The following is an 18192-nucleotide window of genomic DNA, read 5'->3' on the forward strand; positions in this document are numbered from 1 at the left end:
GCAGAAGCAGTGAACATTAAATTTGCGTGGTTTTTCTCGTATTCGCTCATACTGCGCGCGTAGTTAGGTACTCTACAATAACACTGTGTAATGATTTTGCGATCCGTTTTACATGCAGACCTAATGAAATCGATTGTCTCACTTAGCAGTTATTATCCGGTTAACCGGTTAGATAAATTCCAAAATATCCGGATATATCCGTTATCCGGATAGTGAAAATTATTGATATCCGAACTAACCCTAATCATAGTGTCCTATTATAGATAACTAACCTACGTAGGTTAGTTATCTATAGTCCTATATGGTGTCGACACAAGCAAATCTCACGGCTCAGTGAAATTGTATCACGTCACAATTTCCATTTGGCTACAGGCAATTTGACGGTCATTTTTGACCAGCTTGCCGAGCATTAAATTTGGTAAAAACGGAAATCAATCGAAAGCTGACTCTGCACTGATGACGAAAATATAAATTTCATTCCGCTCGCGGCCCTGGAACCCCCACAATCAGCCTCGAATTTGTCCTTGTTATGGAGATTGGCATTGAGACGCAACAATGCTGTCTGGCGAAACGAGAGAGTCCCAATGCCAATCTCTCGGTTCGCCAGACAGCATTGTTGCGTCTCAATGCCAATCTCCAGAACAATGAAAAATTCGAGGCTGATTGTGGGGGTTCCAGGGCCGCGAGCGGAATAAAATTTATATTTTCGTAATCAGTGCAGAGTCAGCTTTCGACTGATACCAGTTTTACCAAATTTAATGCTCGGCAAGCCGGTCAAAAATGACCGTCAAATTGCCTGTAGCCAAATGGAAATTGTGACGTGATACAATTTCACTGAGGCGTGAGATTTGATTGTGTCGACACCATATAGGACACTATGATGATATGCTCGTATCGTGCATTTCGTTTATTCGATACCCTTATCGACCTTATGCGTCATAGCTGGAAGATTGGTCTAGCTGGGATCCTTCGCAGAACATGCTGACTGTATCTAGATTACTCTAAGCTTAATATTTGTTCTGGGAGTACCTGTTCGACGCAAAATGGACAATACACCTCAACCGACTCCGGCTCACACGCCAAATCAGTCTAACCCCCAATCCCAACGTCGCATTCGCCCAAATTTGCAGCGAGCGAGAAGAGGTATGGTAATGTATTTACTATATGTGTAGTTGAGTATGTGTTTATCATATGCACTTCTTCAAATATAAACATGGCCGAAACAATATGAAAATTTTACAAAGAATTGATTCTAAATCAATTTGAAAAATGTTTCTCCAAATTTGAATAGATGAACATAAGCTACATTCAATCCACTGCAACAATATATCGCTATACATTTCTTCAACGAATTTTAGTTCAAAAGTATAGCCTGATAGGCCGTTCTTGCAGAGGATAATTGAGTAATTAATCGAGAAGTTGCGTGTGATGTTGCTGCCAATTCCGCTCTATGTAGGCTATTAAACGGCCTGACCCCTAAAGATAGGGTACATTTTTCGGTCGCATACACTCGTACCTGATTGGAATCGCTGGCCTTTTTGCCTGATATATCAGGTGAGCAGCGATGATTTTCCAAGTTAAAGTAATTTAATAAAAAATATTTAAAAAATAAAATATAGTGTGAGCACAGGACACCGATTCCATACAGGCACTCGTACCTCGACTCTCAACCATTAATAAGGTGACATATACGCAGAACTAAATTATCACAGAGTTCTGGCTTTTCATAACAACTATTATGATGTGTTCATTGTTTTGAATAGCAAGGTCTGTTAGAAGTCATGTTGCGGTAATTGATTTAAGAACGCCAGTTAGCAAAAATGTGAGCTGATGTAAATAGATATAAAAGTAGGCTATTAGGCTGTATTTTGTTTCTTATAATCTCTCTATACTTAGGTGCAAATCGAAACGTGCTGAGAACTCGCGAAGGCTTTTTCATGCATTACATCTTCATCACAATATCCATGCGATACGCCAACTATTTTAAACCGAAAGTACGTAGATTCATCGAATTCTTCGCCCTTTTAAAGGTAAAACCGATGGTTCAATCGAATCAACAACATCGATGCAATAACATGGATTATTTGCAGGCTATTTGTATGTTACTTCTCATGGTGTACATCCACGTAACCTTTGTGAAAAACGCTGGCGACTGCTTGGCCCATGTGGAAGATATATGGCCCAAGAATGGAGTATTGAAAGTTCAGGTTTGTTAAGTGCATTTCTGATCCAGTGTGTAATAATCAACAATCCGCCAATTAGACTCTATGTATTAATCATTTCTAGTTGCCTTTTAGTTTTATTACTATTATAATTCCAATGTTTCCGTGCCGAATCTGCTGGAATGTTCCCAGACCGTGAATATCATTCAACTTACTCTGGTTGTCTAATTAGGGTAAAATACCGATAATCTAATTCTAATCTAATTCGTGAAATGTTTCTAGCCTATGCTTTAATTTAAATTCTAATGTTATTTCTGGTTTTATTGTAGATTCTACTCAGTTAATTTGGAACTAACTGTGTTCTATGAATCTATTATTCTAATTCTACTCTAATTTGGAAAAACTGCCTGAACTATAATTCTAATTCTAATCTCAAGTCTGATGCAATGTATTCAACATGTGTACTGGTGGTAGCCTAACGGTATCTGATTGACCTCTTAGAAATGACGTTTTTTGCAGGTTCAAACAAATGCCTCCCTTCCGCCATATCAACTTTATTTTGCTAAAGCTCACCCTGAGAGCTGGGCCACATCCTTTCATATGGACCCTTATCAAGCCATCTTCAAGTACTCTGTTACATTGGGAAAAGACGGCCTTCCGAAATTCAAAAGGAGACCGCCAACGTCGCCGAATACATATCTGAAATCTGCACGCGAGCATATTGTAAGTGTGTGATGTTGTAGAAGTTGGCCAATGTCTAGTTCAGTGGTTTTTGACCAGTGTTCCCTGAAGTTACCTGAGCCAGTCTCAAGGTGGGGGTTTGCTATCAATACCCCGTCCTTCTGAAATTCCAATCATATCTGCAATATTTATGAGCTCATTTGTAATCATGGAATTAGTATCACATTGTTGCGTTTCGACGTCATAATACGATGCCACTTAGCAAGGTGAAGCCTCACATTTCTAAACTGGTATCTGAAAGAGAACAGCAGAAGACATGCTGCTTTGCAAGAACTATTCATTAGGCCTATGCATTACTGTATAACTGTGTAAATCATATTTTAATGGTCTTCTTATTTTAATACGCTATTTATGCTCCGTTAATCTGTGCACCAGTAATCTGTAAGTACGATAACGTATTAGATGTATATTGTGGTGAATTTTTGTTTTATGACTCAGCGAAGGTTTGTAGTTTGCCGTAAATTTTCCTGTAACAGTTAAAGACCACTGTTTTATTTGCTACCGTGGTACATTATGTGAAATCTTTTGTTTAACTGAGCCGTTCATTGTTTCCTGTCGCAATCACCGCACTTTTTGTGAGGTCTATTGCGGAATTGATTAATTTTCAGTTTTGTTGTAATTCCTCGCATAGCATACCACGAATTCTAATATTCAGCAACAAAAACAATTCCTTTGTTGCATGTAATCAGAAACCAGATTTCTGTTTTGAAAAGGTCATGCACGATGTTACTCCCCATTCGGATTTCTTTGATGTTGTAAGACAAACCGCAGATTTGTCGATAAGTTCGAGGTTTCGCTTTACAGTTTGGCGTCAAGGTTCAAGATCAATGCGCGGCGATTAATTATTCTAAACTTGAAAGCTACAATCTTCGCGATACATTGGCGAAGAAGTTTGGCGATGTAGCTGCCGAAGTGGATATTCTGGGCCCTGTGGAGGTCAAAGGTATGTCAGCTTCCGTAGTTTGTGAATTCAAATGGATTATGATTCTATTTCGGCAAAATATCAATGTGTTAGAATGAACTATACACACCCTGATTGTTGGTTGGTTATTATTCCGTAAATGTTTTCTGAAGGAAGGAACCCATCAGGATATGTAGCCTAATGTGACAATGTTTATTCCTAGCTATTTCATCATATCGTATACATCTAGATACACACTGTTATTGTGTATGTACTTGTACACCAACAAGATAGCGTAATGGTGGGAGTGTCCGTCTTCATGACCGGTAGGTCGTGGTTTCAAATCAATCCCCGGCAGGGTCAGACCAATGACCTGCTCAATTCTCAGTAAAACTGGTGCCTGTGACCCTGCTTTGCGCTCAGCATTTCCGATAGCATGGAGAGGCGGTGCAAGACTTACAAAGCCTCACAAGGCTATATCTCCTCATTCCTCATCCAGCGACATATTCACATCATGGACTCATGGTATGCTTATGCACAGATCGTGTATATGTATATCGTGAATCGTGTGTACGCCTATGTCGCAAAAGCATCGAGGACAAAAATATATAGCGTCCTATTCTTACATTGTTTTTAGGTATTTTTTACATACCGGTACTGTACTGATACTCAATTTCTTTCTTGTTCATGTTCCGGTTGATGAAGTAATCAATCTCTCTTTTTTTATGGGTTCAATGGAGGATATGGGCCTAATGAAATTATGTGTAAAAGTGCCATGTTTTTGAACAACGAAATGTACTTCATGGCTAGGGATAGTAATTATGAGTTTCAACCTATCGGCACGATCAATGCAATGAACTGTGACCACCAAGATGAATACGCTTGCGAACTTGATTCAGACATTCCGAATTGGGTGCTGCTGGACCCATCAATTTCCGATAATCTGGCTGAGATCCGCCAGATGCAAATGTACGACATGTCGGGATTGCAGACCGGCCCTCAGCCGGTACGCGAGTACTACGCCATCGAATACAGTACAGAGTTTGGGTACCTACGGTTGTCGTCTGCCACTCGGTATAAACTGGGAATTCCTGTCATGGTTGTGACATTGGGTGAGTGAGTAGTTGCAGTTTGTGTGTTTTTTGTGATCTTAAGCTATCGAGTGTGCTTTCTTCAATGTGAACCCGTGTAATTGTGGTCTGGATTTAGAACTCTATGGTTGATGACCAATTCGTTGTCATATCATGTGCTCATTTCACGCTAAATTGGCTTTGCTCTTTAAAATATTGATCGGGTTTTTAAGGTCTCTGTGGATAACTGGGTATTTCTACTTCTAAATTCCTTCCTGATATTACTCTGTGATATAGACTGTCCTACTGCGGTGCGACACGCGATTTTATGATATGGTTTGGCAAAATCGAATCACAGCTGATTCAAACCTGATACCTAAAATGCGGCTCAAATGGAATCGGATCACCACTTTGAAGCATTAGGCATTTAGGCATCATAACTATTTGTTCAAGTAGCCGGTAAAATTTGAGAAAAAGTGTATTTTTGAACAGCCCTACTGAGTACTGACCACCTGTGCTGACAACCCTTATGGTGATACATTAATCGATGTATTCTTCCTCAGATCCAGAACGTGACGCGTGTTTCGGAACAGGCCTTAAGCACTGGATGCTCAAGACGTTCTTCGGTTACGACGATCTGGTCATGGGCAGTATCAAGAGACTAGCCGAGAAAACGAACCGAGAAGGGGCGGGTACGTGTGCGTGTAGCATTCAGTGTTAAATGATCTCCGCCAAACAGCTTCTGCAGGGTTTCTACGCAATCTTGTGACCGGGGAGCATTTCAAGTTCATTACGCTGTGGGTGGGGCACTCATCGTACATGCTGGCTTTCGTAGTGATGCTGCTGTTTGTAAGTATTGGTTTCTGACATGTCATCCGTGATGGTCATTGCCTCTGAAATGCCAAGTTAACGGACGAGTCATTGATTAGCAGAGGTGGTCAGCAACCAACTACTACTACTATCGGTATCGGTTTATTAATATTTTCATCCTTTCAAAACACCACAAAACTGCGATACAATGAAAAGATAGGACGGTGTCGAAACAACTTGGAGTAGTCTTTGAAATCAGACAACAATTCAAGTAGGCTAGCCAGTACAATTTGAAGGAAAAGAAGTCATTTTTGAACACCCATATTGACCACATGGCGATTGGCTTCATGTGTGCAGTTCGTTGTAACCAGCTACTCCATACTCCACTTCGAACTGGCTACTAGGCTTTCAAGAAACTGTTATGGTAGAACGAGGCCTGAACTCAGATTTAATTTGTAGTGATTGAGATGGTCGTAATTTGGTAGCTTTTCTGGTACATGTCCTTTCAAGCAGGGCTTTGGAGCCGAAGACCCAGAGCCGTGCATTTTTACCGGAGCTCTACATAAAATTCAGCCGGAGATGGAGCCAGTTATTTGAGGGGTAGCTCCGGCTCCGACGTATTTCATAAGATGCTATTATACATGCAACAACCATATCTGCTGAATTCACATATTTCAATAGCATGCCTTCACGAAATTAAGAATCTTTTCCTCTTTGGCGCTACCTTTTCCGACTAACCATGTTCTTGGGGATTTAACAGCAGAGCAGTCATATGTTCAATGTTCAATTTTCATACATGAGTGTCGAACCTCGGTATGCGAAATATGCCTGCCCGCATACCCGCATACTGTACCTGCAATTTCATCATCAGCACAACCTTGTTGGCCAATTGTATACGGTTCGAAAATAATGATCACCATGTCTTACGCGAAATGGGAGAGAGGATAAAAACGTGATTTCGTTGCACATGTCGATATGACGAGCACGAGCCGAGAAATTCCATCTTATCCTAGCCATGAATCGGATGAGCAAATACTCGCTCTTTCGTGATAGTTCTTTCATCGGTCCGCGAAATTGGACAGTGTTATTGAGTATGCAATTATGCATGCTAATTGGAATTCATTACTGCGCATCATCGTCATTCACTCCAGTAAGGATTTTCGAGCGTAAATAGGGGATGGCAGAAGAGTAGCCCAAAACCACATGGTATTTTATGTTGGAGACAAATTACTGATTTGATACGCGATTACCAATTTGTAATCATCTGTTTCGTTAATTCATTCTTGATGTCTGCTTGATACTCTAGTATTCTCGGATTTTCGCGCACTGTGACTTGTAAATGTGCATACTGCATAGTTTAATTCGTTATGGGCATGGCGCAATGTGTATGGCACAGTCTTTAATTCGATTATTCGATTTGTTTCAACCTGAAAATATTATATTTAGATAAAGTTGATCGACACCGGATTGACTGGTAACGAGTGCACCAATATCGAACGTCGAACAATTGGCCATTTGGTACAAATCGAATTTCTATTGATCACGTTGTTATATCCGCCCATATCACTTTTACTACAGTTACAGTTGAATAATAATCACACATTTAAAAATTGAATTGAGATGTATGGCTTAATGTTAAAGAGTACAGTGCCAGTCATAGGCGCCGACTTACGTGGTTACGAGGTGGCGCAGCCACCTCGTGACCATATTTACGAGATGGCGGCCACCTCGTATAAAATGCTCAAACGTCTAAGTGTTTTGTGATCAGTAATTAGTAATCAGGCGAATCGATGCGACCTCGTTAGCGACGTCTTCGATTTCGATATGCTCGTAGCCACGGGGGTTTCGGGGGTCGAACTTTCCTATTTGAAACGCAAAACCTCGTCATTTTGAAATGATCATTCTAATTCTAATACTCAGTTGCAACTCAATAATTGTGTTATCAGTGTTCCGCGCGGCTGATTTGCGAGAAACGTGTTGTCAATTAGGGAGGAAAGTCTGTGCTGATCTCCCGCTGAGATGGTCGCGAAAGTAGGTCATTCATTCCTGTGCGCTTGGCAATCGTCGATAGCCTGATTTATCGCGTATCGAGCTAGCCTGGTTCCGCAGGCTTGAACAATCGCATCTGCAATAGGCCCAGTTCACACTATATCATCGCTTGCCTGCGCAATCGCATCTGCATTGGCGGCTTCGGCCTGGTGTGCACGATATCATCGCAGGTCGACACAATAGTATCTGCAATAGGCCTGGTGCGAAAGCTATCATTGCTGGCCTAAGCCGCCTAACTATCGTGTCTCAGGCATAACATGCTTCGGCTCCTATCTCTCGCTGGTTTGGAGACAATGCGGTCGAGTTTACGCTAATTAGTGATTGTTTTATGTCATATTGATTAAAAGGCGACATCGCGAAACTGAGTAACATCGAATCGCTGCAAACATACTTTAACGTGCGTAATTGATTCCCGCTAATGCTTGAACGTAACGATCAGAAGATGTGTATCATGGCTCGAGTTCTGAAAGACGACAAAGGTTTGAAATCGGTGCCATCAAGTTCAGATTTCCGAAAACTGTCGCCGAGACTTGCGTAATACGCGCGCGTATTCAATTATTCACCAGATATCAGGGACTCGCTAATTGAGAGCACCCCCGGACTCTTTGGCAAGCTTATCATACGCCTAAAATCGTCAATACGAAGAGTTTATATGATCGCCATTTACACATGTACTTAATCCGAATTGAATTGATGTTATATTGGTAAATTTGAAAAAAATCCAAGTCCCCCTAATTTTTCGACTGGCTACGCGCCTAGCGTGTACGCTACTGAGAAGCATCATCATAGATCTCCTCTCCCGACCAGAAGCCCAAATAGACGTTCTCCTTTTCTGAAATCTAAATTATGTGCGCCAATATTCGATTACAAAACAATTCACGAGCTAGCTAGCTTCGTTAATAGTTTTGGTAATCGTAGCGCGAAATTGGAGGGCGTGTGGTGTGTGCCTGCAAATTGGAATTCATTTCTGCGCAGATTCGTTTCTCTAACAAGGCTGTGCCAGTGACATTAATCGCGAAATGCAGCAATACAGCCTAAACACCGATATAATGAGAAAACAATTGTCGCGACGAAAGCTACTCAATACGGTGTCAGACTCAAAACCCATTCGTGGCGATTCTGATTAGAATACACGCTTTCTCATTTGCCATCATCCCATCATCCATATTACTTGTTAGCTACTGGATACATTCGGATTCCGAAATTGTCGCACAAAGTCATTTTTCAGTGTTTCTTTCATTATTAACGTGCAGTAGGCCATGCCATGCCATTGTCAAATATTGATGCATCACAAGATTCTGGGTGGCACAAAATTCTGATTTTATTTGATTCGTTTGATCAACGATAAACTTGATTGCTGGGTGTGCTCTTATCGAGAACAGCAATATCGAATATTAAACTATTAGGCATTAGGTAGACAGCGGATTTCTATTGATAAGATCGCGGCATGCGCCCAGAAGTGGAATTAATTTTAGCCCAGAGGTGGCGAACCTGCGGCCGTAGAAGCAAATTTGTGCGGCTATCAACACGTAATTTAATTAGTATGTGTTGGCGGCCGTCGACATGCAAATTGAATTTGCGAATTGACCAATGTACTCCCGAAATGCTTCGCGAATGTAAATCGGGAAATGCACCAATGTCGCCCAAATCGCTGTTTTAATCTGCAAACAATTGCCGCGATGCGAGTTGGTTAACGCGAAGCAAGAAACCGCAATAGACAATTACTGATTGGCAGCGCGATTTCGCACTTGTAATCATCATTATTGTCTGCTTGAAATATTCGAGAGTTGTCGTGTGTTACTTGCAAGGCCAATGCGCATTGTATATCGTTACTCAACACGGCGAATTGCGCGTGAATAACATTGATGCAGATTATCAGTGACGTGAATTCTGATTTTTGTTCGATGCATTCCGTCGGTAGCGCAGGCCGCAGTTACGCTTTCGCATGATTGCACCGTTTCAAGATTCAATTTAATAATCGACTTCATGGCAGATATTAAAACGTCACGCGAATGGTTTAACTCTGCACGTACGCCAGCGGCATGTGGTAAAGTGCGTTTTCGTGCGACGATGATGTCATCGAGATGTAACAAATATGACGTCACAAGACTTCGCCACCTCGTAAAAAAACAAAAGTCGGCGCCTATGGTGCCAGTGTTAAAACGCCGCATCAGAATTTTAATGTTGTACACAGCAATGGCACGGAATAAAGTGCGTTCTAGTGCAACTATGATGTTATCGACAATTGACAAGTATTCATTGTGTCGTCACAAGCCGGTACGGCGGCACCTATGTCTTCGTTGCTGCATCCAATGTTACTGACGGCTGTAGACTCTAGATTACTATAGATAACTAACTCACGAATGAATTAGTAATCTATATAGACCAGGGGTGGCCAACCTTTTCGGTTAAAGGGCCACATGAAATTGACGAACGAGTGCGCTGCCCACTAGCTGCGCCAGGCACGTAAAATTTTCGAAGGTAATATTATTATTACTTTGGTATATTCCGGGTCGACTGTATACCGCCCGCTGGGCTCAGTTTGCAAGGACAGAACTATTCGGCATCTGGACATATCGATATCGAAGATTTCCGCTAATATACGACAATCATTTTGAGCTTACAGTTCATCGCCGAGGAGCGCAAACGCGAAAATACTTTCTCTCGTAATTACGAATATAGTTGGACTCAATCGGCTAAATCGGGCGTTTTTTCATTTTCAGATGGGGGTAGGCTACAAAGAAAGAAATCGTGTGACAATTAAACACGCGAAGCGTGAAGAAAAATTTTACTACTATTTTAGTGTATTGTAATGTACGACGATTTACTAAAAATGTGACTTGACCCTGGATCCGCCAATGCGTCGAAACTGATATTTTAGTCATCAACATCCCAAGTGTCGCGGCCAGACTCATCATATTTTTGGTTGGCCTTGCAAGTTCACGATCTGAGCAATTAAATTTCGATAATATAACAGAATTTCGATAATATAATGGGAATTTAGCTCGCGGGCTACTCAAAACCTTCTCACGGGCCACATATGGCCCGCAGGATGCTGGTTCCCCACCCGTGATATAGACAGACACCTTCGATAGTTTTCAGAGCCGGAGCTAATGTATGATAAAAGAAAGCTCCGGAGCTGGAGAAATGCAAATTTACGGCTGCTCCAAAGCCCTGCTTTCAAGTCTGTTTTACTTCTCTAAAATGCTATGTTTAACACTTAATTGTACGATTATTACTGTTGTCTTGAACTATTTCAGACGTTAATCGTCACCATGCTGCTGAGATATTCCTACCACCAAATATTCGTATTTATGGGTGAGTATCTGTCCGTTGCTGTGAAGATCTTCCTTAACGCTGCTGAATTTTACATTCAGTGGAACTCGTTGATCTGCTGGACACAGATGTGACCGTGGTGTTTCCGGCTGCGCCCATGCTCACTATCATCCTAGCGCTGGTCGGTACAGAGGAGATCATGACTGAATTTTTTCACGATTCTACGTTGGCTTTCTATGTGATAGTATCGGTGAGTAATTCTTAGCATCTATGTTCATGCGTATCTCGAAAGCAGTGACTTCTGAAGTCTTGGGCGTTGAGTGCGCTTGTAACTAGCGTCATATGAAATATTCATTTAACTGGTGGCATTTGGTTTTTTCAAAATGTCTGTATCTGTCATGGACCGGATGACATTTATACTGATTTATGATGCAAGTAGTATATATGGTATAGTGTTGTGTGTAGTTTAGTCTTATATGTTATTGTGTCACTATGGCGACAACCTGACAACAATATTAGTGCATACATGATAAAATACCTCTTTATTGATATTGTATTCAATCGCGCGTATGAGGTTAGGTTAAGCGAGTGACATTACGATGACAATTCTTTTTAGATATGGATCGCGGATCAATTCGACGCGATCTGCATGCACACCGTCATAAGCCGCCGCCATTGGGTGCGGTTCTTTTTTATTTATCATTTCGCTTTTTACGCCTACCATTACCGTTACAACGGACAGTTCAGCGAGTTGGCGCTCTTCACTTCGTGGCTGTTCATACAGGTGGGCACCGTGTTTGAATCGAGCATCGCGGCAGCATGAATGACGTGGGAATTTCAAAGATGTACCTTTGTATTCGACCGCAAAGAAAGTAATGCCGGTTCTATGTCGTATTGAAGACTATTTGGTATTTTTTCCGACCATACCGGCACCTCAGACTTGTACAAACTACTGAATTTTCAAAAAGCACAACTAGAACTAGAACTAGAACTAAAACTACTCAATTTTTAAGACTCGCAACTATAACTAGAACTAGAACTAACGAAATTTAAATATCGGCAACTAACTAACTAAAACACAACTAACTAAATTTAATTCTCAATCAACTCATTCATTTTGACTTTATTCGAATTTGGCGTTCCAGCCTTCCACATGAGCGTCGGTACAGCGTAATTACTGAAAAATCAGACAGACAGAACTATTCTGTAATCAGTACAGGATAAACTAAACCATTTTCTGCAGCTGTTGCTGATTGCAGCGAATCAACATGAGTCGCGAAAATGTTTTTCGTTGAGTTTTGCCCTCTTTGGGGTATACAAAATCCCAGCATGCGAGAAAGCCCTTTCACTGGGCGCAGATGTCGCAGTCATCCCAAGAAAATCTTTCGCCAAGTTTCGTAATTCTGGCAAGTCGGTCATATTCCGCCAACAGTTTAGCGCATTCTGACCCAGGAGTAGTCCCTGTTCCCTGGCATACTTTTTCACCTCAGACGGGCCTGATTTAACTTCAAGCGGACCACACTGACTTTGAGGTAGAAAGTTGAAGAGTGAGAGTCTCGGTTTCTTGTGCGTTGGAGAGCCAGTAGGAGACGACCCAGGCAATTTCTGCAATTTCCTTTGTAAAGATACCTTGGGCGAATCCAGATCGTCTTCTCTTTGTGCCCATGGGCAGGCGTGGTCGGCATCATCATCACGAATCAAATCTCCTAAGCTTTACAGACGCGACAGCTCAGTTCCGAGATAATACTCGCCAGCGCACAGCAGGAGATCACTAGTTCACATTCCAATTAGTAAACAACATCAGCGGGAGATCGCGTGTCGCTGGGGACTGTTGGTTGTTGTAAATTTGCCGAGTTATCAGTGAACTCGGCATAATCAATGTATTAACTATGATCCAACAATTACATATGATCCTTTGTCATGATCATATCAGTAACCTTACCTGTCACGCGAGGAAAGTTCTCATCACGCAGGACACACGAGTGTTTCTAGTTGTTCGGCAACTAATATTTTTTTGAAATGCGCAACTAAAACTAGATCTAGAACTACTGAATTTTCAAAATCTGCAACTACGACTAGAACTAGAACTACGCAATTTTCTAAATCCGCAACTACAACTAGAACTAGAACTACGCAATTTTCAAAATCCGCAACTACAACTAGAACTAGAACTACTCAAAAAACTGTTAGTTAGTTGACCGTCAACTAACTAAATGTTTAGTTTGTACAAGTCTGCGGCACCTGTTTCATTGCACTCTGTTGCAATGCTGTGATTTCATCATGACTTCACGGATATGTCATTTCCAGTGACATGTGTGCGCTGCGTGTTACGTATGCTGCGATCAGGCTTGTACAAACTACTCATTTAGTTAGTTGATGGTCAACTCACGGTTTATCGAGTAGTTCTAGTTCTAGTTGCAGATTTTGAAAATTGAGTAGTTTTAGTTGCGGATTTTGAAAAGCGAGTGGTTCTAGTTCTTGTTGCGGATGTTGAAAGGTGAGTAGTTCTCGTTCCATACTTTGAAAATTAAGAAGTTGTAGCTCGGGACCTGAGCCAGAAAGTTGACCTTTTTTTTTAGTCAACCGACTGCGAAGTGGCAAAAATTTACCATTTTTTCAAGATTTACCCCCGGGATTCTAAGTTCGAGAATTTTGAAAAACTGTCCTCCTTTCCCGATTCCAAAATATGGTAACCCTACCCTATGCCAGACGTGGGCAATTATTTTTCTGGGAATGAGAAGCAGGAAATATGTTGGCGGGCCAAGTCGAAAGTTTGCACCGTCTTCTGCGGAGTAGTTCTAGTTCTAGCTGCATATTTTTAAAATTCATCAGTTCTAGTTCTAGTTGCTAGTTTTAAATATTGAGTAGTTCTAGTTGTAGTTGCTCTTTTTGAAAAGCCGGTGGTTTGTACAAGTCTGGCTTCGATACGACCAGTTTTCAACCTGTAATTCTCGTAGATAAATGAACTCTTAGGGTGGAGATGATAAAGTTGGATTAGCAAGGAAGTCGATTATCGCGTTCCTCAGGATTTATCAACCCAGGATTAAGGAAGCCGGTTGATCGCAGCGCATAAAGTTAGTTTTAATCTCAGGATTTACCAAACTGGAGATTGCTAGTTATCCATAAAAACTGCGTGGACTGCGTACTATTACAACGCGTAAATATTTCTATTTCCGATAATGACCATGCCGATTGTCTCCTAGGTAATGGCTTCACTAAACAATGAACGAATTACGTACCCGTACCATTGCAGAGCGATATCTATATTCTGTAATCCGTTCCTTGCTGAACCGTACTAATCGGACCAAACTTTCATTTCGTGATGATAATTTCACCTATGACAGCAGCAGCATCGTTATCAACAGGCTGCTGTTCAATTCAACAAATCGACAACTGAGTACGGACAGCCAATAACGCGTTTTTGCAGATAACGCTACTTGATTGAAAACTCGGGTCGCCTTGACTAATCACCGCGCGTAACGTTTTCCTACGCCTAAAATGCGTCGCGATTAGCAGTTTTTAGTCGCATGATTAGCATACTTTATTATCTCCTCCCTTAGTCGCAAGGGGTGTATAATATTAGTACTCAGAGAAATCATCTTTCATCACGGGACTCCAATAAGTATATATAATAATCAATTCAGATTCGAGTACTACTTGAAAAGTACATATCTGGCATCGACTCCATATCGGTACGGAACTCGTGACGAGCCTATCGTGTTTTCTCTCATTCCAGCATTCCATGTTCTATTTCATTCACCATTACGAAATCCCGGCCATCCAACGACAGATACGGATCAGCCAGGTGTTCCTACGTAACAACAACGCCGGAAACCCGCCACCCGAGAATTCTCCAAACGACACGCCCCCGTCGCCCGACCCGCCGTCGGACCCCGCCCGGGAACAAGGCGACGGCTCCGAAGCCAATCAGCACGACGCGCCTCAAACGGAAAATCAACAGACTTCAGACGGTACTGAACTCGCAAATTCAATTTTAAGCTCGAGTGAGGGTCCGCAGATAAATCAATCCTACAAAACGTTCGAGTCTGAGAAATTTCTTCAATTTGATGATACTGTTTCTTTTGAGTCGCAAGATGATGGCGATTTGGTGAAGACCATCTCCGAAATCGAGCTGTGGGACGAATTCACCCAAGAGTCGGCGGTACAAGGCTCGGAAGGTGTTTGCAAATACTGTAATCTTGTCATGATGCTAGTGCTGGCTGTTTCTTCGATGATATTAGTGTTTTTATTGTCGGCGGTTATAGCGAATCAAGGTCGTTTTAGCACTAAATTTGGCGGTTATAACGTTGAAAAAGTAGGAGAATTTGTATGACCCTTCAATCTGTTGTGTACGTGTCGACGTAATGATAATAATCGGTTGCATTAACTGCTCGCAATCAAGTCCTACCTCCTATCTCACTGATTCCCAACGTGGGGGTCACTCATAGACAATCTTGTCACCAAGATGCAGCAACAACGATCTCACGGATGAACAATATAAACATGAATTGAATGAGTATTTGTTTCAGCAGAATGGTAACACAGTTAGGGCTGAGCAATATCGAATGCCCGAGTGATTCGATACTTGAGCGGGTATGAATCTTCGAGTCAAGTATTTTAGTATCACTAATTTCGATACCATAGCAGTTGGAAAGATGTGGAAGGTTCAAATATGTACCTCTTATGCGACCGCGACTTTCATTTCGCGATGATGATTCTACCTATTAGGGTCGCAGTAACTTTTATCAACAGCCTGCTCTATCATTCAATAATCTGACAATTGACAGCCAACAACGCTTTTTCGCGTTATGATGCAACAGACATTTCATCACAACCTGATTATCAGTACCACGTTGGATAATAATCAGCGCGTGTAACCTCATCCAACCTTATGCGTCCGGATTAGCAATTTTTAATCACACAATTAGCATTCTTCGGTCTCAGCTAACTCCATGATATCCGCCTAATATGCGCCACGATTAGCAGTTTTGAATCACACCATCAGCATTCTCCCTGATCAGCTAACTTCGTGATCTCCGCCCTAAGACAATGCTGTGGTTCGGTCACGACTTCGCAGATATGTAATGTGACGTGCGTAGCTTTGCACTACGTTTTCCGTAAGCCGCGACACGACCAATCGAGGTTTCAAGGATTCCACAGTAATATCGAAACTATAATTCTCATTGATAGATTAATTCTTGTCTCGGTACTGGGCTCAAGTCATTGGGATAACTACTCGATTCAGAATTGAGTACTCCAAGCATTGTACCCACTACCCACCCCTAAACATAATTGCTATTACTGCGCCAATAGTCGCCAGCTTCCCACATGATCCATGAGTAGGTCTGGGCGAAGGTGTTGACCTCTTTTTTGTAATCAGCATCCCAAATTTAGGGGTGGGTCGCGAAAGAGCTTTAAACCGGAATTTGACTCAGTTCAGGGCTATCTGATCGATGTTTACCGATATAGTGTATTTGTCACAAGTCACTGCTGGATTTTATTCACGTCCTAGTTTCTTGGGTATTACTACTGTGTCTGCTGGTGCTGCTGGCTGAGTGCCCTGGCTATGTTCACAAGTAAAAGTAACACCAGGGTTGGTCAGTAATGAAGTACTTCATCCTTTTCGGTCTACTCAAGCAGGTTTATCCTATTTGTAGTACTTAATCGAGTTGGTTAGATTTTTTGACTACTTCCACTTCGACGGATCCACTCGACAGTTTTTTAAGCAAAACCACTTACCTTTAAAAAATAGGTATCACTTTTTTGGAATTGTTTCCATCATGTTCGCGGTGAAATTGTGTCGCCCGCAGGACCCCTCCGCCTACAACTCACTGCTGACGTAAAGCGTTAGTGTATCATATTTCTACCAGTCAGCACCATTGATACCGTGATGCCGTAATTACTATAATAAGAATATATGTGGCGAGTTCATGTCTGTGAGCGCCACCATGTGACACGAACACTTTTTGTGTTTCGTGTATCTCTACATGGCGCGAGTGTGCGTTGTACATGTTGTGGCTGTGCACTGTGCAGTGTGCCTTGATGTTTTTACTCATTTTTTGTTGTTTATAACAAATTGCCGCTTGATTAGTACTGGTGCAATATCGCGAATCAATTATGTGCCGTAATTGTCCCTTAAAGAGTGAGGCTAGGCACTAGAAGATGTTTAAATGCTTTTCAGTATCCTTATCGTAGTTAAGTTAGATTGCATATTCAAAGTAGGTCACTCTTAGCGTTGCCATGTCGTTACGGCAGCCGGTTCTGTGCAGTATCAGTGCAACTTGCATGAATTATCTTCTTGCACAATTGAACTATCGATTCGATTCACTTTAATACAGTTAATACAGACTGAGATCCAAAATATCAATGCTCATTGTCATGACACTTGCTTTTATTTGTTTATGTGATGTAATAAAACGTGCAAAATGCAATATATATTCTCTCGATAGTCCGTTCGTGGTTTGATCATGGGTGAACTATGTATTGGCAAATGGTTGCTGGTGGAAGCCACGCAATTGGTGCGTTACACGGTGGCATCGAATGCAAATTTTGCGTTCTTTCCTGTCGAAATACACCCGTTGAATTCTATATCGCTGTTTGTTGTTGGTGCTCTGAACATTGTGAATAGTATTGAGCTAGGGGCAGATATAACACGCACTGTATCACGGGAGTGATGCGTGATAGTTCTTGTGACCGGTCCTAACCCTGCGAGGGCTATTATGTCGACGTTTCAAATGAAGCCGGACAGATCACCATTACCCTATCTCGCTTACACTGTCTGCGTCTAAATCCTATTCCATAATCGCTACAAAAGCAATCGGCATCATATTGCTATTTACATATTCAAAATTGCATGGAGTCACGGTATAGGACGTCGCAAAGTCCGTGTTCTTGATGCTGCTCTCTTAACTTCGATTGGAGATCGGTTTTCACCGACAAGATAGCGTATTGGTGAAGCGCCCGGCTCCTTGATAGGTGGGTCGGTGTTTCGATCCCCGGCCGGGTCAGACCAGAGCAGTGTTGCGATAAAGTCATTACCCATTTTGACTTGAGTCAATGTCAATCGATTTTTGAAGGTGACTCGAGTCAAGTCACAATGAAAGTCAAATTGAATTTTCGAAGTATCGGTGACGGTTCAAAGTCATTACATTTTGTGAGCTCTGTGAAAGACGTAATAGCCATC

General features: G+C 41.8%; 1 protein-coding gene across 2 annotated transcripts; it reads left to right on the forward strand.

Annotated features, from left to right (window-relative positions):
* Positions 1 to 886: 886 nt before the first annotated feature.
* On the forward strand, positions 887 to 17597 carry LOC145438684 (membralin-like). 2 transcript variants are annotated; one of them, XM_080316034.1, is made up of 12 exons: positions 887 to 1143; positions 1897 to 2030; positions 2091 to 2207; positions 2682 to 2885; positions 3708 to 3846; positions 4704 to 4916; positions 5438 to 5566; positions 5614 to 5723; positions 10994 to 11051; positions 11111 to 11259; positions 11626 to 11793; positions 14746 to 17597. In XM_080316034.1, the coding sequence occupies exons 1-12, from the start codon at positions 1044 to 1046 to the stop codon at positions 15340 to 15342; spliced, it is 2118 nt and encodes a 705-aa protein (XP_080172160.1). In that variant the 5' UTR covers positions 887 to 1043; the 3' UTR covers positions 15343 to 17597. The 2 variants fall into 2 exon arrangements, with proteins under 2 accessions (XP_080172160.1, XP_080172161.1); XM_080316035.1 differs by having other exon boundaries at positions 5623 to 5723.
* The last annotated feature ends 595 nt before the right edge of the window (positions 17598 to 18192 follow it).

This window comes from Botryllus schlosseri, chromosome 5 (assembly GCF_051294905.1).
Source record: "Botryllus schlosseri isolate E-star chromosome 5, Bs_hap1, whole genome shotgun sequence".
NCBI classification, from domain to species: Eukaryota; Metazoa; Chordata; class Ascidiacea; order Stolidobranchia; family Styelidae; genus Botryllus; species Botryllus schlosseri.